This window comes from Electrophorus electricus, chromosome 25 (genome assembly GCF_041902795.1).
Source record: "Electrophorus electricus isolate QZ-2024a chromosome 25, ASM4190279v1, whole genome shotgun sequence".
Classification (NCBI taxonomy): domain Eukaryota; kingdom Metazoa; phylum Chordata; class Actinopteri; order Gymnotiformes; family Gymnotidae; genus Electrophorus; species Electrophorus electricus.
In genome coordinates, this window is record NC_137521.1 from 10465001 (window position 1) to 10483853 (window position 18853).

The 18853-nt window shown below is 43.0% G+C and overlaps 1 protein-coding gene across 7 annotated transcripts in view; it reads left to right on the forward strand.

Moving 5' to 3' along the window:
* tbc1d22b (TBC1 domain family, member 22B) overlaps positions 1-12879 on the forward strand; it is a 37599-nt gene extending 24720 nt beyond the window's left edge. For 3 of the 7 annotated variants that reach the window (XM_027009983.3, XM_081707556.1, XM_081707557.1), the window contains exons 11-13: positions 951-1078; positions 5309-5404; positions 6062-9999. In XM_027009983.3, coding sequence (XP_026865784.2) covers positions 951-1078; positions 5309-5404; positions 6062-6190 — 353 coding nt within the window. In that variant the 3' untranslated portion in view covers positions 6191-9999. Of the gene's footprint in view, positions 1-914; positions 1079-5308; positions 5405-6061; positions 10000-10502; positions 10572-11238 lie in introns of those variants that run through there. The other 4 variants (XR_014119874.1, XM_081707558.1, XM_081707560.1 and 1 more) reach the window with 4 other exon arrangements.
* Positions 12880-18853: the final 5974 nt, after the last annotated feature.

Genomic DNA, 18853 nt, shown 5'->3' on the forward strand with positions numbered 1-18853 from the left:
CTGTTGTGTGCTTAGTATAGCGCCATTACACTCATCATTGGCCAATGAGGATTTTATTTTAGACCTGAGGAAAAGGAGCTGAAAGGGTCTGTTCGTCACAAGAGTTGGCTCCTTGGCGCTGAACGATGGCGTGCTATGGTGTCTCCAGGGAGAAGGGCAGAGCAATCCATACATCTGTACATCTTCATGATCATGCCGTGAACGAGAGCAGGGACAGGGAGCAAAGGAGAGGTATTCGGACAAGAACGGAATAAGAAAGCGGGACGATCTCTCTCGGAGGGAGAGATTTACACAGCCCGACAGGCGAAATTTCAGAGAGAATTTAAATTTACGATTAAATGTTAAACCTTTTATTCACTATATATGTGCTGACTGTTCAGGATCCCTTGCAATGCAAAACATATATACTAAGAACATTCGACAGCAAAACCTCTTTGAATTTTTAAGTTGGATTTTTTTTTTTAATATATAAGAGGTTTATATTGCTTTGGCTATGTAAAGAGTATCCATTATCATTCTGATGGATTTGGTTTTGGTTCTTCTCTCATGGAGCTGCCTCAGACTTCAGTCAATATCCGTCACGAGTGTGTCGATACGGCCTCGTTCACAATGCCATCCTTTTAGTTTCTTTCCCTGTTGAAGGGAAGCTTTATATATATTAAATGTGCCTATTCCCAAAGCTCCGAGCCTGCGCTTTCCACTTCCCACTCCACTTCCTGTCAGATGTAATTATATAGAACTCTGGAAGGCTGTAATCTAAATTTGGTGGGACAGGTAGACCTAGAAATTGATGCTGGCTGTAGATCAAAAACCAGCAGGGTTTCTTATAAATATCAGAGTTTTTCGGCAACTAGAAACCAGCTCAAAGTCAGAGGGGTTTGCATGAGTTGTGGGGATTTGTTTTGTTTTCCAAGCTGAAAGGCGTGTCCTGCTGTCTCTCCTGAACTCAGAGGACGTGCACCTGCACTTCAGAAGATGCGAGGTGGAGTACCTGCAGTTCGCCTTCCGCTGGATGAACAACCTGCTGATGAGGGAGCTCCCGTTACGCTGCACCATCCGCCTGTGGGATACCTACCAGGTACCACATCCTGCAGCTCCGCCCCCTCACTCTAGCCCCGCCCCCAAATGGCCACTGCCTGTTCTGGCTGTCTGAACCTCACTCAGAACCCCAGGTTGCTGTGCTAGTGACTGTATCTGTAATTATTATCAACTGTCCGTAGGGATTAAGGTCTCTGCATGACCACTTACTCTCTGTCTCACCTTAATCTCTTCTTATGTGAATACATGTTTTTAAAAGCAGCGCTGCGGTGGAATGGTGGAACAGTATAAGAGGGAATGGACTTTTCTCCCAATCTCCAAAAATAACAGCTTTTTTCCCTGATTAGTAGTAGTTGTAGTAGGAGTAGTAATAATAATAACTTTATATAGCACTTTTTAGGTACTTTGCAAATACTTTATAAGGAAATTTAATACAGTCAAATAATCTTAATTAAAATCTTGGCCAGTATGGCTAGTATGTTACTGCTAGGAATAAACCTAATAATTCAATTCACTGGAGTACAATGGGGGTGGACATCACTGGTTGGTGCAGTTAACAAATTACCTAGATTCTAACTAGACTTAATTAACTAACTAATTAATGAATTAACTAGATTCTAGTGCCAAGGTATCAGCCTCCAGTGTTTGACCCAGCTCTGGTCAAGCTGCCTCTGAAATGAGTCTGTAAGCTGATCTTTGGCTGACTCCAGCTATAAGTTCTGTGTTCAGAGCTGATCAAGTTTGTACTTTGCGTTGTAATTGGCCCTCAGTTTCATTTCAGTTACCTCATTTCTCACTGAAAAAGGACTCCAAGAAACTGGACCTCGCACAAAGAGCTCCACTTAGATGTTTGATAAATGAGTTGTTTGTTGTTGTTTTTTTTTTTACCCAACTATAATGGTGCAAAAGAGAAACCTTTTTATAGGTGGTTAAAAGCAAAAAGTAAAAAAAAAACAAAAAACAAAAGCCATGTCCTGGAGAGAAGGTTCTCTGTTCGTTTGGATTCTGCTTTTTCTTGTGGTGTGTCAGAACCACACTTTTGATAGATGCCCCTTTCTTGTTGGTCTATTTTTACATCTCGCTGTTATTTTCTCTTTTCTTCCTCTCTTTAAAAGTTTTTCTCGCATGGCTTCCACCTCCTGACATGGCTGATATTGGATGAGGATGTGTATAAACGAAGGACAGAAATCAAGGCCTAAGCAAAAACTGTTGGTTATCCAGCAGTGAGTGCAGTGGATGTCCAGTAGTGGGCTTGTTCAGAACGCATGGGCAGCGTGTCGATCTGTTGTCGGAGTCACAGATTCGTGCTCGTTAGTCAAAACCAACTTTATTCCTGCTCACCACAGATGTGTTGAGTGGTGAACCAAATATTGTTTTTCATTTGACATGAGCAAGGTGACCAGACAGCAAATACAAGCCTCGATACAGGCTTTGAACTGTACCCAACACTATTAATAAGCTGTATAGTTTCTGTGCCGTAGATGAAATGATCACTGGATGGTAGACAGTGGGCTGAGTGAATTGCTGTTCTGCAGTATTATACAATGAACGTTGGCTGTATCCTAGCAGACTAGACATTGTCAAAGTAGCAGACATTTGTGTACAGACTAAAGTGAGCACGGTGTTCATTTCAGGTGTGTGGTGCCTGGTAGTGTAAATGTGTGCGTGAGCAGAGCTGAGCCAGGCGTTCACTGTGAAGCGTCTATTCCCAGACCTGTTCAGCAGTCCGGCTGGCTGTGCGAAGAAACGGGTCTTCATTCTAAAGGCCATGGCCCTGACGCGCTGCAGCCTGTGTCTAGAGAGCAGCGTTGTTAACAGGCCGTGTGGGAGTGAGGGAGAGCACCCCTGATGCTCTCCATATACACCACGTGGATGTCAGAGATGGCTGGTGAACCCGACCCAGTGAGGTGTCTTCACCTGCCAACCATGCCGTGGGGCAGGACACCCCCAGTGGACGTGGCAGTTGGGTCGCTGCATGTGCTGTGATGCTGTACTGAGCTCCTATACCTCTTGTAGGCTGTTTCAGGAACCACCTGCTGTGACCACAGTACAGAAGCTGCCTGATAGGCATGCCATAGTACTGAATCATATATATAAATACACACACACACACGGGGATGTAGCTCCAAGAGCAGGAAATTTGAATTTCCCATTGAATTTCTCAGGCACTGCTTAAGCAGAAGCCATCAGAAAGCTCTGAAAGTAGTCAGTGAGGGCCTACCTACCTTTCACACAACCTGTTGAGAAAGTGCTCAAGGTCATGGGTTCAGTTCCCAGAGAGAACACACACTGTCATATTGATAAATATACACAAGTGGCTCTGAATAAGAGTGAAGTAATGTACACCTATAATCAAGTGCTAGTGAGCTATAAACAATACAGAAACCTGCACTGGTTCATATAAAACCTTATGTAGTATATGACAGACCCTCGGGAGGATGAGGGGTGTACTGATGGGTGCAGCTATAAATTGTAGCACACCCTTTTGTTTCTCCGTTTTTTCGGTACGTCAGATTTTTGTTACACCCTTAGCTACTCTGCTTTGAATGAGTCAGGGTGATAACAGTGGTGCCAAAACGTGCAGGGTACAAAACTGTGGCTGTGTGTGAAAGGCCCCGCTGTAGAGCAACGGCAGCCATGATGCCGATTATCGTGTTCGCTGTGCTCCATCTTCTACCGGGAGTCCGATCGAAGGGCTGTTGGTTAAGAGGAACCCACAACACTCGCCTTCAGTCCAAATTCTTTTCATTATAATGTTATGGCCATTTTTGTATTTTTTATTTTCTCCTTCCCTCTGTGTTTGGATGTTTGATGCACAATCTCTTTCACTCTCTCGCTCTCTCTCTCTCTCTCTCTTCATTTGTCTGTTTCTGCTATCGTTCCTTGCCTACTTCTCCCCAGCAGTTCTGCCCCCTTTCCAGTTTCTCATTTTTGAAGAAAGAATACAGGGAGGGTTGTTTTAACATATCTTTATATTTGTGGGTACTGTAAAGCCATAGAGAAATGCCATGTGAACACCCAGATAATTTCATGGATAATTGGATTATCCTCAAGTCTTTGACATAAAGGGAGGATGCAGTTCGGATTCTTGGGAAAACATTCTCTCCACGTTAAAGATTTTAGTTGTTGCTGTTCTGAACTGCAGTGGCTGTTCGGAAGAGTGGAGCTCTGATATGGAGCAGTTGGGCACAGGCTGAGACATCCACCTCCACTACCTCTTATCCCCCTCTCTCTCTACCTCCCTCCCTCCCTCTCTCTCTCTACCTCCCTCTCTCTCTCTCTCTCTCTCTCAAAATTGCACATTGGGCCTGGAATACTAAAGGCTGCCCCCACAAGATCAATTAGCGCCTCACGCGACACTCGGATGAGGGGAAGCAAGGGAGAGCGAAGACAAATAGGAACGCCGTGCTGCTGTCTGTCAGGGATGATGTAGCACCTCCATCTTGCTTGGGCTCCGTTCGAGATCGAGGGTTCTGGAATGACTCTGCCTGGGCCCCTCCTCACATACCTTTCTGCCTCTTAACAAAAGTGGGATGCTTGGCTGATGCCTTCTCTCTCTCTCTCTCTGTGTGTGTGTGTGTGTGTGTGTGTGTGTGTGTGTCTGTCTCTCTCTCTCTGTGTCTCTCTCTGCCCCAGCTCAGTTGCTTTACCTTACCTCTCTGTCTCTCTGAGCTGCTGCTGGTACATTGCTTTTTTCATCTGAGATTCAAAACATGCTCCTCTTGTTTCATGCACTACCTTCTTGCTTGCTTTCTCTCCCTGCTTCACCTCTCACACTCTCACTCTTTGTTTCTCTGTTTCTTACACTCACTGCTCAGGGAGAAGAAAAAAGAATGCAAAGAGCAAAACAAGAACAAACCTATTTATAGCCAGGCACCTCCCCTTAAGTGGCTGAGGGTACTGCACAGTATCCAACAAGTAGAGAGAGAAGTGCATGCGTGCGCGTCTTGAGAGACAGAACACACTACACTACAATATCTTTATTACTAGTGGTTGTGACAGCCATAATTGACATGATTCGTTCTCTTGATGTATATAAATGAGATTAATGCTAAATAAATTGCTGTAATAAGCTGGAGATATGGACATCACACTTGTGAGCTTTCAGGCAGTAGTACCTAATGCATACACTCACAGGCTGACTGCATATGCATGTAAGATGACTGTGATCTCAGAGAAGTGACCTTTTTGTAAGTTCTCTCAAAGAGACTGAAGTGTGTGTGTGTGTGTGTGTGTGTGTGTGTGTGTGTGTGTGTGTGTGATGCTACAGGCTGAGTCGGAGGGCTTCTCCCATTTCCACCTGTATGTCTGCGCAGCCTTCCTCATCAAGTGGCGCAAAGAGATTCTCTCTATGCTGGACTTTCAGGTACTCGCGTGGATGTGAGTGTGTGTGTGTGTCTGATGCATTTTGTGCATCAGAAACGTGTGGCTGTTTTGTGGGCACCTCCTGTGTGTGTTAAACACATCATACACTTATGGGCTGAACTCACAGTACCATCACCCAGCTGGTGCTAATTGCAGTAATTGATTCTCTATAGTAATTGCTGCACTGGAACAGGGCTGCTGTAACTGCATTTCACACCCCAGCGGCTTGGTGCACCTCAGAGATCTCTGAACCACAGAGCTCTTCTGTTCTTCTCTTTCTGCTCCTTCTGTGCCTTTTTCTCTCTGCCCCTTTTCGGTCAGGGAATCTCTCCTTTTGCACTCTATCTAATCCCTTCATCCTCCCTTCAGAGCAGAGTTTAATGGTTTTTGGAAACACACACACACACACACACACACACACACACTGTCTCAACTCAAGACACATACTAACCATGTGTCAAGGGATCTTTACATTGCCTTCTTACTTCAGGGTTTAAAGAAACATTAAACATTTATTGAAAACAAATAATTTCATCAGATTTTAATACTGATTTCTGGGCTGAAATGTGCACCTTGCTAGCACATGGACTTGCGTACCACAGCGATGAAGCAGCCAGGCCCTGCGTCTTGAAAACATGCCCAGTCTCTTCTCTTCCAGGGCCTGCTAATGCTCCTGCAGAACCTACCCACGATACACTGGGGCAATGAGGAAGTGGGGCTACTCCTGGCCGAAGCCTACAGACTCAAATACATGTTCGCAGACGCTCCGAGCCACTATAAAAGATAAGGACGTCCAGAGCAGAGTTCTTCCAGCCCAGCTGGACTCCTCTGCTCACCGATGAACTCACCGATGAGGCGCCAAACCCAGTGTCTCTTCCTCCCTCTCTCTCTCTCTCCCTCCCTCCCTCCCTCCACCCTATCTCTCTCTACCTCACCCTCTCCACCTCCACCCCTTCATCCCTCTCTCTTTCCTCCCTCCCTCCCCCTCTCAGTTTCTAGGCATTCTTTTAATATCCTCTTACTTTCCTCTGGCTGGGGGGCAACTTCAGCTGCTTCTCATCCACTGGGCTGAAAAGGCGAAGGCGAGATCCTGAACAAAGTTCCTGCACTGCACCGCTGAAAGGCACTTCCATTCACCTGCACATCACTTCAGCGGATAATGGCCAAGTCATCCACCTCTGAAGAATCCTTTCAGAGTGAAAGTGTCAGAGTGAGAGAGAGAAGGAGAAGGAAACCGATTCCACACTTGGCCGCTTTATGCAAAAATACTTGTTGTGTTTTTTAAGATTATTATTTTTTTTAATTTCTTGCACCGTGTCTCCCTCCACACCTGGATTCTCTGAGGTGGAGCGTTTGACGTTCTTCAGCAGTGTCTGTAGTTGGGCTCCCTTCGCCATCTCCCAGAATGCCCGTCAGGGGAGATGCAATGCTATGTGTCTATTGGCCTGTTTCTGCGGGATCCACCAGGCTCGCTTTGGCCTTCAGACTCTGCTGACTCTACAAGAATTTTATCAATCAAGGATGATTTTGAAGAATTCTCCATTCTGAAACCCCCACGTTTTGCATAAAAAACCTTGAATCTGGTGGGTTACTTTTGCGAATCAAGAACTCTGGTACTGTAACAGTGTAAACTGCTAAAGGCAGACTATGGTTAAATATTAATAATACCTTTGTAGCGAATGAATCAGTCCACTATGAGGTCGCATTATGCAACTGAAGGGACTGTAATCACACCAGCTAGTGTGAGAAATACACTGAGTCAGTTAATCTAATTTAACTGTGTGGATGTAGAAAATATTAGCGCAGCACAAAGTCTGCTTCCGGTTTATGTCCTAAAAACTGGCTGTAGATGTTGTCTTTTCACTGACCTAGGACCATCCCCTTTGATGGTCAAGCCTAACCATAATAATTATAAGGGAATATCTAAAACTGATTTCAGATCAGCATAAAATATGAAATTGTTAGATTTGCACTAGCTTCCCTGAGCACACAAAGAAAAAAAGGAATCTCACATGTAACGAGATGCATATAATTACTTTTTTTAACCATTGACCAAAGTTGAATCATGTAGTACGTTTATAAACATGGGCATATAATAGGTGGTAATTAATCCTATAATTAAATACTGTTATCCTTAGCATACATAGGTATGCTGTGAATGAATTGCATATCTTAACATACTACTGCGTGTTCTCCTTTTGTTTTTCGAAAATAATTTGAAGTTATATTCATTTCTTATTGAATATTATGTTTTTCTGAGAGGGCTCTCTTTATGTCAAGTGACCAAGTAATTGGTTTTCCAATCCCATTGATAGTTTTAATAATTAATGAATAAGTGTCTTTCTACTTTTAATTATTGAAGTAAATGGAGTGTATATGAATAGAGAGAACTGTCAGGGTTGGTTAAAAGTAATGGTGTTATATTGGCCTTGCTCCAGGGCAGGGAGGGAGGGCGTTTTGTGGGTGTGGGGCAGCTACACACCGCCAACACTGGCAAGTGCTAAGTCTGTTACAATGCTTTTACTATAATGCACTTGCAGTGTTTTTGAAACTGGAATGTGGTCCTTGGTTTTAATTGACTTTCGTCCGCCATTTGTTCGGTGATGGGTTATTCGTGGCTCTTGTACAGGATCAACGTTCCTCGGAATGAAGGAGAAGTAATGGAAACAGTGTGCGGAAACACGAACAGCAGTAATTATAACGCAACTGCTGGGGACGGAGCTTGTCCGAGTTCCTCCTTCAGACGTCTGCTGCGTGCTAATGGCTATTTGACACGTCAGAATGTATTATTATACAAACATAATGGGTATGAAAGGCCTGGACAGTACCTGTGGTCATCAGCAGGGATTATTCCATGTATGTACAAACCAGAAGGGGGCTTGCTCTTTAAGACTCATAGAGGAACAATAGAGCACCCGAGTGCTGTAGAGAATAGGGCAATTTGTACAGATAATGGGTCCTTGTCAGAGCTTTTCCAGTCAAATGAGCCATTTCAGGCATGGGTTATATCGGCTCTAAATGCAGGAAACACTGTTTTAACCTGGGAAAAGAACGCTAGATTGACTGAGTGATTTGTCTTTCTGTTCCAGTTGTTTCTCTGTGGTCTTGTCTCAGGAATTGCCAGGTATGCATCCATATGGTGTCATCTGACTGTAATCATGGGTGTTAAACTTTCATGTTAAACTACAGCAGAATAAAGGTATTGATAATGTTTAAAACCCGGCAATCGCTGGTATTCCGGTAACAAGACAGAATCTCTGTTGCTTCATGCCAGGTACCTGAGGGTCACAGAATTGCAGTGGCTTTTATTCCCTGCTTGCAACTCATGTAATTCATTTTTACAATAACCCAGGAAGTAAAATAAGGTGTGATCTTGGAGGGAAATGAGCAGCAAGCCTACTGGACTAGACTTGGTGACCCCTCCAGCACCCCCTGATTTTGACCATGCCTTAAAAAAGGTTACATGATCAGTGGTTTTATTTATTTATTTATTTATTTATCTTTCTTAAATTCATACGCCACGATTAATCTTAACTCTTGTTCCAGTGTGCAGATTTACTTTTTTCGTGGACTACTACCATTTTAAAATGAGCTCCCACTACTGTGAGGTGGTACTATATCTGGGCTATTCTGATGCATGAAGACCTTTTGCGTTTCTCCAAAGGTCTTCGAAATGCTCCTGTAGTTCATGGTCGATTGAAGCAGAAAGAATGGGGCCTCTCTGCTGGCCGGACCTGGCATTTTGTCTTTCATTTTGTTTTTCTAAAGGAAAATGGGGACTGGTGGGGGGGTTACTGGAGGCCTACGGGGGCAGGCACTGGTTCCACTTATAGCCATGTGGACGTCCTGAGGTGTTTGTCTCCTTGTGGCTTGTCCTGGGTTTTGTGAACCTTTTTCCTCCCTTTTTTGTGATCCTTCCACTTTACTCATTTGTTTGTTCTCTTTATCAGGGATATTCTTTAAAAAAAACACTGGTGGTGTTTTTTGTTCATCAGCATTTCGACACAGACGTTGTGGATCAAATAGCCTTAGGTTGGCGAACTGACATGGTGCTTAATTCTGCCTTCTCCATCTTTAGTTGCTCTTGGTTTCATCAGACACATGATTTGGGTTTTTGTTTTTGTTCTATTAATGATCGTTTTGCCATTGTAGTGTGTGTGAACAGTACTGTAGATTGTGTAGCTTGTAGCGTTTTGATTACGTTCGCAGTTTTTCACGCTGGGACTGAAATTTTGTAGCACATCCCTTTAACAGGGTCTCGTACATAAAGCACCTCTGTGCAAGAATGCTGGTCTGCAATTAATAGTCACTTTCCACAGCTGTGATGAACAGCGATATGGACAAGTCAAAGACTGGTCATAGAGCAGCAGTTTCGAGAGGCCTTTTACAGTGTACAGGGGCTTGGCTGCTTTTTTGCTTTGGGTTTATTTTTAATTGGCTTCATCTTTTTGGTTTATGGAATATGCCAAAATTCCTCAAGTCATTACTCTCTCCCTGCAAACTCAATGCTTCAGTAGTCATTGCTGTTTTAGCCTTCAAATATTACTTGTGCTGTATATTTACTTTTTTTTTGTTAATATTAAACTATTGGTACTATGTTGTTTGTTGTGTGCAATTATATGTTTAAACGGATGGGTACAAGCTTGGTGCAATCAGGGTGTGTGTGTGTGTGTGTGTGTGTGTGTGTGTGTGTGTGTGTGTGTGTGTGTGTGTGTGTGTGTGTGTGTGTGTGTGTGTGTGTGTGTGTGTGTGTGTGTGTGTGTGTGTGTGTGTGTGTGTGTGTGTGTGTTTGGCAGGTTGTGTTTGCATAGGAACTCAAGGATTGGCTGACAATTGGCCATGCTGTGGAAACCATACTGGGATTAGTGCTCGTTAACCAATTAGGGTAGAAGTAACGACCCCATGTCTTGCTTTCTGCCCCTGGCCCGCCAGCTGACCATATCTGCACCTGCACTCTAATGTTTACAATTTAATTTGAGCATCTTCAGATGTTTGTTGGTAATTTGGGCCGCTACTGTGTTGTAGAACTGCTTGGTGACATAGGGACTAATAATAAGCTCATCATTGTGAAACAGGATTATTTTTACTTGCTTTGTTAGAGATGAGGACACTCACAGCCATGCAGAGGACCTAAGGACACAGGCTGATGATGTCAACATCATTCAGATGTGAGGTGACAGGAAGCCTATAAAGAATCTGGTACAACCTAGAGAAAGCGCAGATGGGAAGTGTGTGTGTGTGTGTGTGTGTGTGTGTGTGTGTGTGTGTGCGCGTGTCAGAGGGGAGGTGTGGGGGTGGGGGTGGGGGGTTGACTGACAGGGGAAAAATGTTTGGAGGTTCTGTGCATTTCTGTCCTCGTCACTGGTGACAGGGGAGTGTATTTTAAACAGGCTATTTTGAATTATGAAAAATGTTTCGCTCCTCTGAATATCAACCACTGGTTTGTGCTTTGGGGGATCTATTCTGAAAGACCCACCTAGGTACCATCAACCAAGAAAATGCATTTACTGAAGATTTAAGTTTAGAGGAGACTGAAAAATAATCCCACTGTCCCAGTGCTTTTATAAATTAATGCATCTATTCTCTCGCACGCTCTCTCTCTCTCTTGCTCTCACTCTCTTTTTATTTAGTGTCTCTTCCTTGTCTCATTCTCCCCACCTCATCTTATTTATATTTTATATATATATATATATATATATATATATATATATATATATATATATATATATATATATATATATATATATATATATATATATATAATCACACACGCACATGCCCCAAGTCTTCTGCACAGGTGGCCTTTTGTGATTTGTCTAAATATTATTGCTCCAGGTTTCTCCGGTCCACGGCTGTGTGAAGAGCAGGTTTGTCATCAGTCTTCAGCTGGCCAGACAGGAGAACAGCAGCAGCCTCCACATCCCACATCTGTCATAAAGACTGCAGAGGCTCATCCAGCTGAAATATTGATCAATGCCACCAGTGGAAATTGCTTAAAAGCTGCTTCCTAAAGCCCAGTTGTGCAAGAGAGCTGATTTAGAGTGACTGTGGAACAGGAAAGGGCAGATGGGCTTTTCAGAGTGAACAGTGCTAGCAGTAGGCTGCATGTTCAGAGTTTTTTTTCCTTTAATTCTTCTTGCAGAGTTTTTTTTTTCCCTTTAATTCTTCAACTTCACAGGCATGAGCAAAGCAGAGGTGGGGAAATATTAACATCTATCCGTTTTCACTGTACCATTCAACTAGCTGAGTCAGACTTAGAAATGCGTTCATTATCCTTTTGTGTGTGTGTGTTTTTTTAAAGATTGCTGTATAGCCTCTCGCCTTGTCTCTAACGTATACCTTCCTGTTTTTTTATGTAAAACTTGTTCTGTAACAATGCCACCGTCTCCCAACGTTTAGATATTAGTGGCGGGTTGGTGTTTGAAATGGAAGAAAAAATAAAACCCGAGATAAACAGTAGCAAACGGTGCTAAATATTAAAACATCAGGCATCTTTGAACACTCAATGACCTTGTCCTGATTCTCGGCTTAAGGATCGAAGTCCTCCTTGAGGCATCCACGTTTAAGCCATGGTCGGAGGAGGCGTGAAAGGGCTGTAAGCGTCTTGGCTTCGCAGAGTTCACCTGTATACGCCCGGGCTGCTGAGTTAAACGGGTGCTTCTATTTTCGCGCAGTTGCTATAACGACACGAACACGTTGGACAATTTTTAACTGAGGAAGATTTTCCGAGGTGCAAAGTGATGCCTGTGCATCTGCCCAGATTTTCTGCTCAACCCTAACATTAGACGAAAAACGGACTCGTTCTTCACACGCATTAAAGCCAAAACGCCAGACAGCGAATTGTTTGCCACGAAGCTGTGGACGGGCTGGAGCAGATTAAAGCACCATACACATTTCCGCAGCCAGAGGGAAAAACATTACAGGAAACCGCCGCTGTATAGAAATGTGCTTCCTAGCGATGTCCTGTTCCTTAATCATGTACGTTACATCTTGTTGATAAAATATATGTGCTTCCGTCTAAATAATGTTAAAACCGTTACCCATAAAATGTGTTCTTGTCGGTTTCTGTCATGCCAGCATGATAACACGAGTGTAATTTCAATGCCGTGTAGTGCTGATCTTACAAGTCAAGCTTTCCATTATCATAAACTGTCATAAGGCAAATCTATCAAATCTCCACTGACTGGCTTATATACGTTAATGTCACTATGGAAAGTTCAAAAGCATCTTGATAAAGAAAAATATTTTTAAAATCCCTCCTTTTTTACCCTTTCCGCAGACATTTTTAGAGGTTTATGTGAGGAACGCCACGGTATTGCAGTATAACGGGTAATTGCCTTCACGGAACTGTGGTCTGACCATATGGGGACTATATGTTCTATGTCAAGAACAGTGCATTATACGTATATTTCTGGGTTTGGATCTTTGCTGCTTGAAGTAGATTTAATATGTGCCCAACAAAAAGAATATTTATCTACCTATTGTGGAGAATTGCTTCACACACCTAACATAATTGCCCATAAAAGGTTTTAAACCAAGTAACCTGGCTGCTTTCAAATTTTCAGACCACTAATCCTCTTTGTTTTACTTTCTGTTAACTTATTAGTTGAAGTTTGGTAAAACTATGAATTGTTTAATCTTTTTAACAATGTAGCTAGGCTCTAATTATACACTAATTATACATGATTCAAGAGCTTTAACACTGGTCAGATGAAGTCAGCTGTGAGAGCCCAATGGCTTTGTATGTTTTCAGACTCTAGAAAATGCAAACTACAAATTCAGATTTGTGCTTTTACCTCTGCTATCTCTGGATGAGCAACAATGTCTGTGTCACATCCTGCAATGTACACACTCTTTTCACTGGGTAGGTCATTAGTCTGTTAGTAGTATCACAGCATTCCCCATATAGTTAAGTGTTTACTTAGAAACCAATTTACAATCAACCAATTAATGAGCAGCATTAAAACTCAGCACATTGATTGAACAAGATGTGACATGCCAGTGATGGAATCCCACTAGGCAAACGCAGCTGTTTCAGCATCGATTACGGTGGCAAATTTGTTTAATTAGATTATCAGATAATTGTTGAGCAATTCACTACCTGAACTTGCCTGAAAATTAATAACAACATCATGGCTTTTCACAGTTTCGCTGGAGATTTTTATTGTTGCTATTATGTCTCACACTAACTAATAGGATACATATAATATGCACACTTTGGCTAAGTACCAATCACACCCTCACCAAACAAGTTTGTAATGATAATATTAGAAAAGGAAGTTATCTTTTCTGCCATTATAATCACAGAGTGCATCCCAAAAGCTCCCTTATTCCCTCTAATTTCCATCTAGTTCAAAGTTCACACACAAAAAAGAAAGAACTGGAAAATATTTATTGTGGAGAGCAGAGAAGGAGATCAAATTAGCCTTTTGGGATGCACAGACTGATTCCAACAAATGGAGTTACGCAATAAGTGGCAGAATGACTTGTCTGAAACTCCTTTTTCTCCACTTCCTACTCATACCCTGAATCTTCCGTTTCTTACAGGTAACACATTTACAGGAAATCCCTTCCTCATTTCCTCCAACACCACTGTAGTCATTCACACCAACACTATTGGACACTCCAAACCCCTTGCTCTCATAAATCATCTCACCTTATACTCCTTCAAACATCGGTTCACTGTTAAAGCCATATACTGTCCTGGTCACTTCAGGACCATCGCTGACTGACTCTCTCAACTCCATTTCTAGCAATGCAGAGCGACATATGTTCACTTGAGCTCCTCTCTTTTTACTGTTTTGCTAAACTCCAGTCTCATTCAATAAGTCCAGAACACCCTAGTGAATGAATTCTCCATGTACTGGACATGGAGGTTACTTTAATATCTCTGTACATATCACTGTGAAAGACTCCTCATAACGACATATCACCCTGCTGCCATCATTATAACAGACATCTCAGTCTGCTGCCTCCACTTTAATGACATCTCACCCTGCTGCCACCATTACAACAGACATCTCACTCTGCTGCCACTATGACGACAGACATCTCACTCTGCTGCCACCATTACAACAGACATCTCACCCTGCTGCCATTACAACAGACATCTCACCCTGCTGCCACCATTACGACAGACATCTCACCCTGCTGCCACCATTACGACAGACATCTCACTCTGCTGCCACCATTACGACAGACATCTCACTCTGCTGCCACCATTACGACAGACATCTCACCCTGCTGCCACCATTACGACAGACATCTCACCCTGCTGCCACCGTTACGACAGACATCTCACCCTGCTGCCACCATTACGACAGACATCTCACTCTGCTGCCACCATTACGACAGACATCTCACCCTGCTGCCACCATTACGACAGACATCTCACTCTGCTGCCACCATTACGACAGACATCTCACTCTGCTGCCACCATTACGACAGGCATCTGTCGGCTTTGAGGTTTCCTGCCCTTCCATCATCCGTCACCCCTCACATCCTCACTGACAGTGCACTAATATTCACCATCTGGCAACATGAGGTGGATCAATCACGCAAGACAACTCCACTCTACCTATTTCAGCTATAATCTCCACTCTGAGTCCCTGGTCCACCATAAATAGTATCCACCTAACCGTATCTATGGTATACCAGACCAGACCATTCCACTCGTCAATCACGGATCTTCTCAAGCCTACCATATCTACATCAGGGCACAGATACAAGACTGCAGAGACACCCACCAGCAGCTGTAGACCCTTTGAAACTGCCCACAACTCCAGCCCAAGTTTGTGGACCCCCCGTCCCCCCCCCCCCACCCTTTCCAATCTTTCTCATTTTTCCCCATTTTTCCCATTTCTGTGTATTGCAGTAATGTTATTATATTAATATTATTAATATACTTTATCATGTAAAGTTTATTTAACCTTATATATATATATCAAACACTTTGACACTTTAGACACATAATGAATTAGTATTTAATATTAATATTAATATTAGCTTTAGTGTTAGTATTAGTATTAGTTTTAGTATTAGTACTTAGTATTTGTATTAGTTCTACCACCAACCCACCCCTTTTTTTCCTTATAGCGCTGCAATAATCCCTTATCAAATGTCATTAAAGGTGTTGCTTGCAACTTCAAACAAATAATTTAAATTGCACTTCAGTGGCTGCCTTGTATGTTTCCATTACAGTGCACAAGAACATTCTGTATATCCTGCCATCTTCTTTCGAACATTAAATGAACAGATTTTTTATTACAATACCTTTAAATAGCATGATGAAGGCTGGAGTGGTGTTGAAGACCAGGTCTTACTTAAAGCATTAACTCTAATGATTTCAGGGATTTATTCTGAGCTTCTAAATTAAATGTAAGAGAGAGAGCAGACATGGGTCAAATGCAGTTATTGAAAATGCCAAGAAGATGAAGAGAATACATGTCATTTGTATCTGAGTTCATGTATATATATTTTTTCAAATGTACTTAATTACTAAGACACTTAGTAAAAATGTATTCACCATATTAAGTTAGGCTTAAGCTTCAATGGCATAGGGTGGTTTGGAAATTCAGTTGTAGAGCCAAACAAAAAGTTTGGAAACCAAGTTTCTAAAAGATATATTGACCCTGTACAATATCAGGTGGGGAAAAAACAAGATGAAGAGAGATATTGGGGTTTGTGTTTCTTTGAATTTGAGTATGCTTGCTTCCAGGTACCTGTGTGTGTCTGAGATTTAAACAAGACATATGCCTACTGTGTGTGTGTGTGTGCACGTGAATGCATAAGTACATACATGTGTGTGTATTTTTGGCAGAGAGCAAACATGTGCATGCCGTGTGTGTGTGTGTGTGTCAGATGTGTGCAGATGGATGCTGTGGCAGGTTTAAGTGAGGCAGAGTGTTTGAGGAACAGCTCAGCCTGTCACCCTGATTGATTTCCTTTCTTCAAACAGCAGCACCCACGTCAGCAGGCTGGGTCTCTCTCTCTCTCTCTCTCTCTTATATCCACTTTCTCTGTTCATTCCATGATTATTTAGGGAAGCCTCTTATCACTGATGCATATATCTTTTCTTTATTCATTTTCTCGCACCAAAGCCTGTTCTAGTGATATTTGCTCTTGTCTGGCTTTATTTTTTCTTTCTACTACCTCTATTGGTTTTTTGTTTGTTTTTTCGCTGAAGTGACTGTATTTTGTTCAAGGTAAAATAAGCAATTCTTGTTCTATGGATTGGCACAGTTTAGTGTCTTTGGTTCAGGGTAGATAAATGTACAGAATATTGGGCTACTCCAGAAGTGGGCCTGGGAAACACTAAACAGAAGCCAATTACACTAAAAATAAACATCATCTTCTCTTGTTATGCTATTGGCTGGTCCATGAAAGCCAGGCAACATTGTTTGACCAGTACCCTATGCTGGCCACCAACGCCCAATCCCACATCTTCCTGCTGTTGAAGGAAGGAGTAGCCAGGGTTTGCCTGCCTCTGACAGCTCCTACACCAAGACGAATTCATCGTCGGTGGGGGCCAAAATACTCCAGCCAAAACCAGTAATCTGATTGCCCTGACTGCAAATTAAGTTAGCGTGATTCAATTTTCCAGCTCGGCTTCTCCGGCAGCCATACATCACAGCAGACATATTTCATTATCCTCCCCAAGGTGGTGGTGGTGTTGGAGGGGGGCGTGGTCTGTAACAAGGCATCATGGGAGTTATTATTCCATGGGATGTTTGCTCAGGAGGAGGTGAGGGGTGAAAACTCCCCACGGCTCATGCGTTCGGCTCCGGCGCGGCTATTTATAACAAACACACATGGAGCTGTCAGCACACACCGGAGCACACATGCAAGTGAATCAGAAGCTGGCAGATAACAGCCATTGCCCATGTGTCTTACTTTGTCTCCGTCCACACAGAGGGATGATGTAAGCAACTTCGGGTGCGTGCGTGCACGCCACCGCTACTTAATCACATTGTGAACAGATGTGGGCATCTATTGCTCAATATTTACTACTACTGTTTCCTGTTTAATAGCTCTTATGAAAAACGTAGATACGTTTAGATCAGTAAGCTTGGGTGTGGGGAGGGGGGGGAGGTAATCGTTGCATTTAGGTCGCCTTTCTCCTTATGCACAGCACGGTAAGGAGAAGCCAGCAGGTTCTTGCCAGGTTCCCGGCTCAGCGTAAGGTGAGTCTAGCTGCGAGCTTCCAGAGAAGTCGATACTAAAGCGTTTAAATACAGCACGAGTTTCCTATGGATCTCTCGCCGTGTAATTGGAAAGGCGTGCTATTGATCCTATTTGGGAGCCTGTGGTAAATGAATAGCTCTCTGTGCCATGTCACCTCCCTGGCAGCTCTACTGCAAAGCCCAGACCTTGGAAAGCCCCACCCCCTTGTTACGACGTTGACCTCTATGACCACATCATTATATCTTTTAACTATTTAATGTGACATTTACACCCGCGTTATGACGTTAACCCCTTATTTAAGGCAGGTCGTTTAAAGAGTGCTGGAATGTAATGTTGCTGTTTAGACATGCTGAATTCTAGTGCTCACTCCCATATGCATTGGATAGCAGGTCACAATAAGCTTAAATAAGCCTATTTGTTATATGAGTTTGTTTTGATCCAAAATTTGTCATTTGTTTACAGCAAAAACCTCAGTTTAATTCATTCTTAATATTAATTTGTGTCTGGTTGGATGCAAGTTAAACAGTTTACACTTTAATTGAAGGCCCAGTTTTTCTTTTCTCTGTTGGTGAATAATTCATCAACAGTGTGATGAGTGTCTTCGAGTGCTGTGTGTTTGAGGAGGTATGCATTAGACGTCTGAGCTCCTCGCCTTGGTGGGCGCAATACCAGCTCAGTGATCTGCTGGTGGCTCGTGATGGATGTCCAATGTCCGCATGCACAGTGGAGAGAGTGCTAACACTTCTGCGGATATTCAGCACATTTGTGTCAAATCACGACTGTTGGGGGCTGTATTACTCAGGCAGAGGATTTGGAATACCAAATCACACCCATTTCATTTTATCCGTATTCACTATCTATTGCTAGCTCTCTCTCTCTCTCTTTCTTTCTTTCTCTCTCTCTCTGTCTCTCTCTCTCTCTTTCTCTCTCTCTTTCTTTCTCTCTCTCTCTGTCTCTCTCTCTCTCTCTCTCTCTCTCTCTCTCTCTCTCTCTCTCTCACATTCTCTCCCTTTCCTCTCACCCCACCTCCTTGCCATGTCCCTCTCCCTCGCTCCTCTCTGCTGTGCTCTCTTTCAGGCAGGAAGATTAGCTCTCCTGCTCTTGTCTTGGCTCATTATTTAGTAAGTATTAGACCTGATGTGATTCTGCATCACTGCAAACTCTCCTTTCCAACTTCAGCCTCCCAGCTGCTTTCTTTTTTTGTTACCCTGTTCGTGTTTGTGTGTGTGTGTGTGTGCAGGAGTGTGTGCGTCGGTTTCAGAAGACC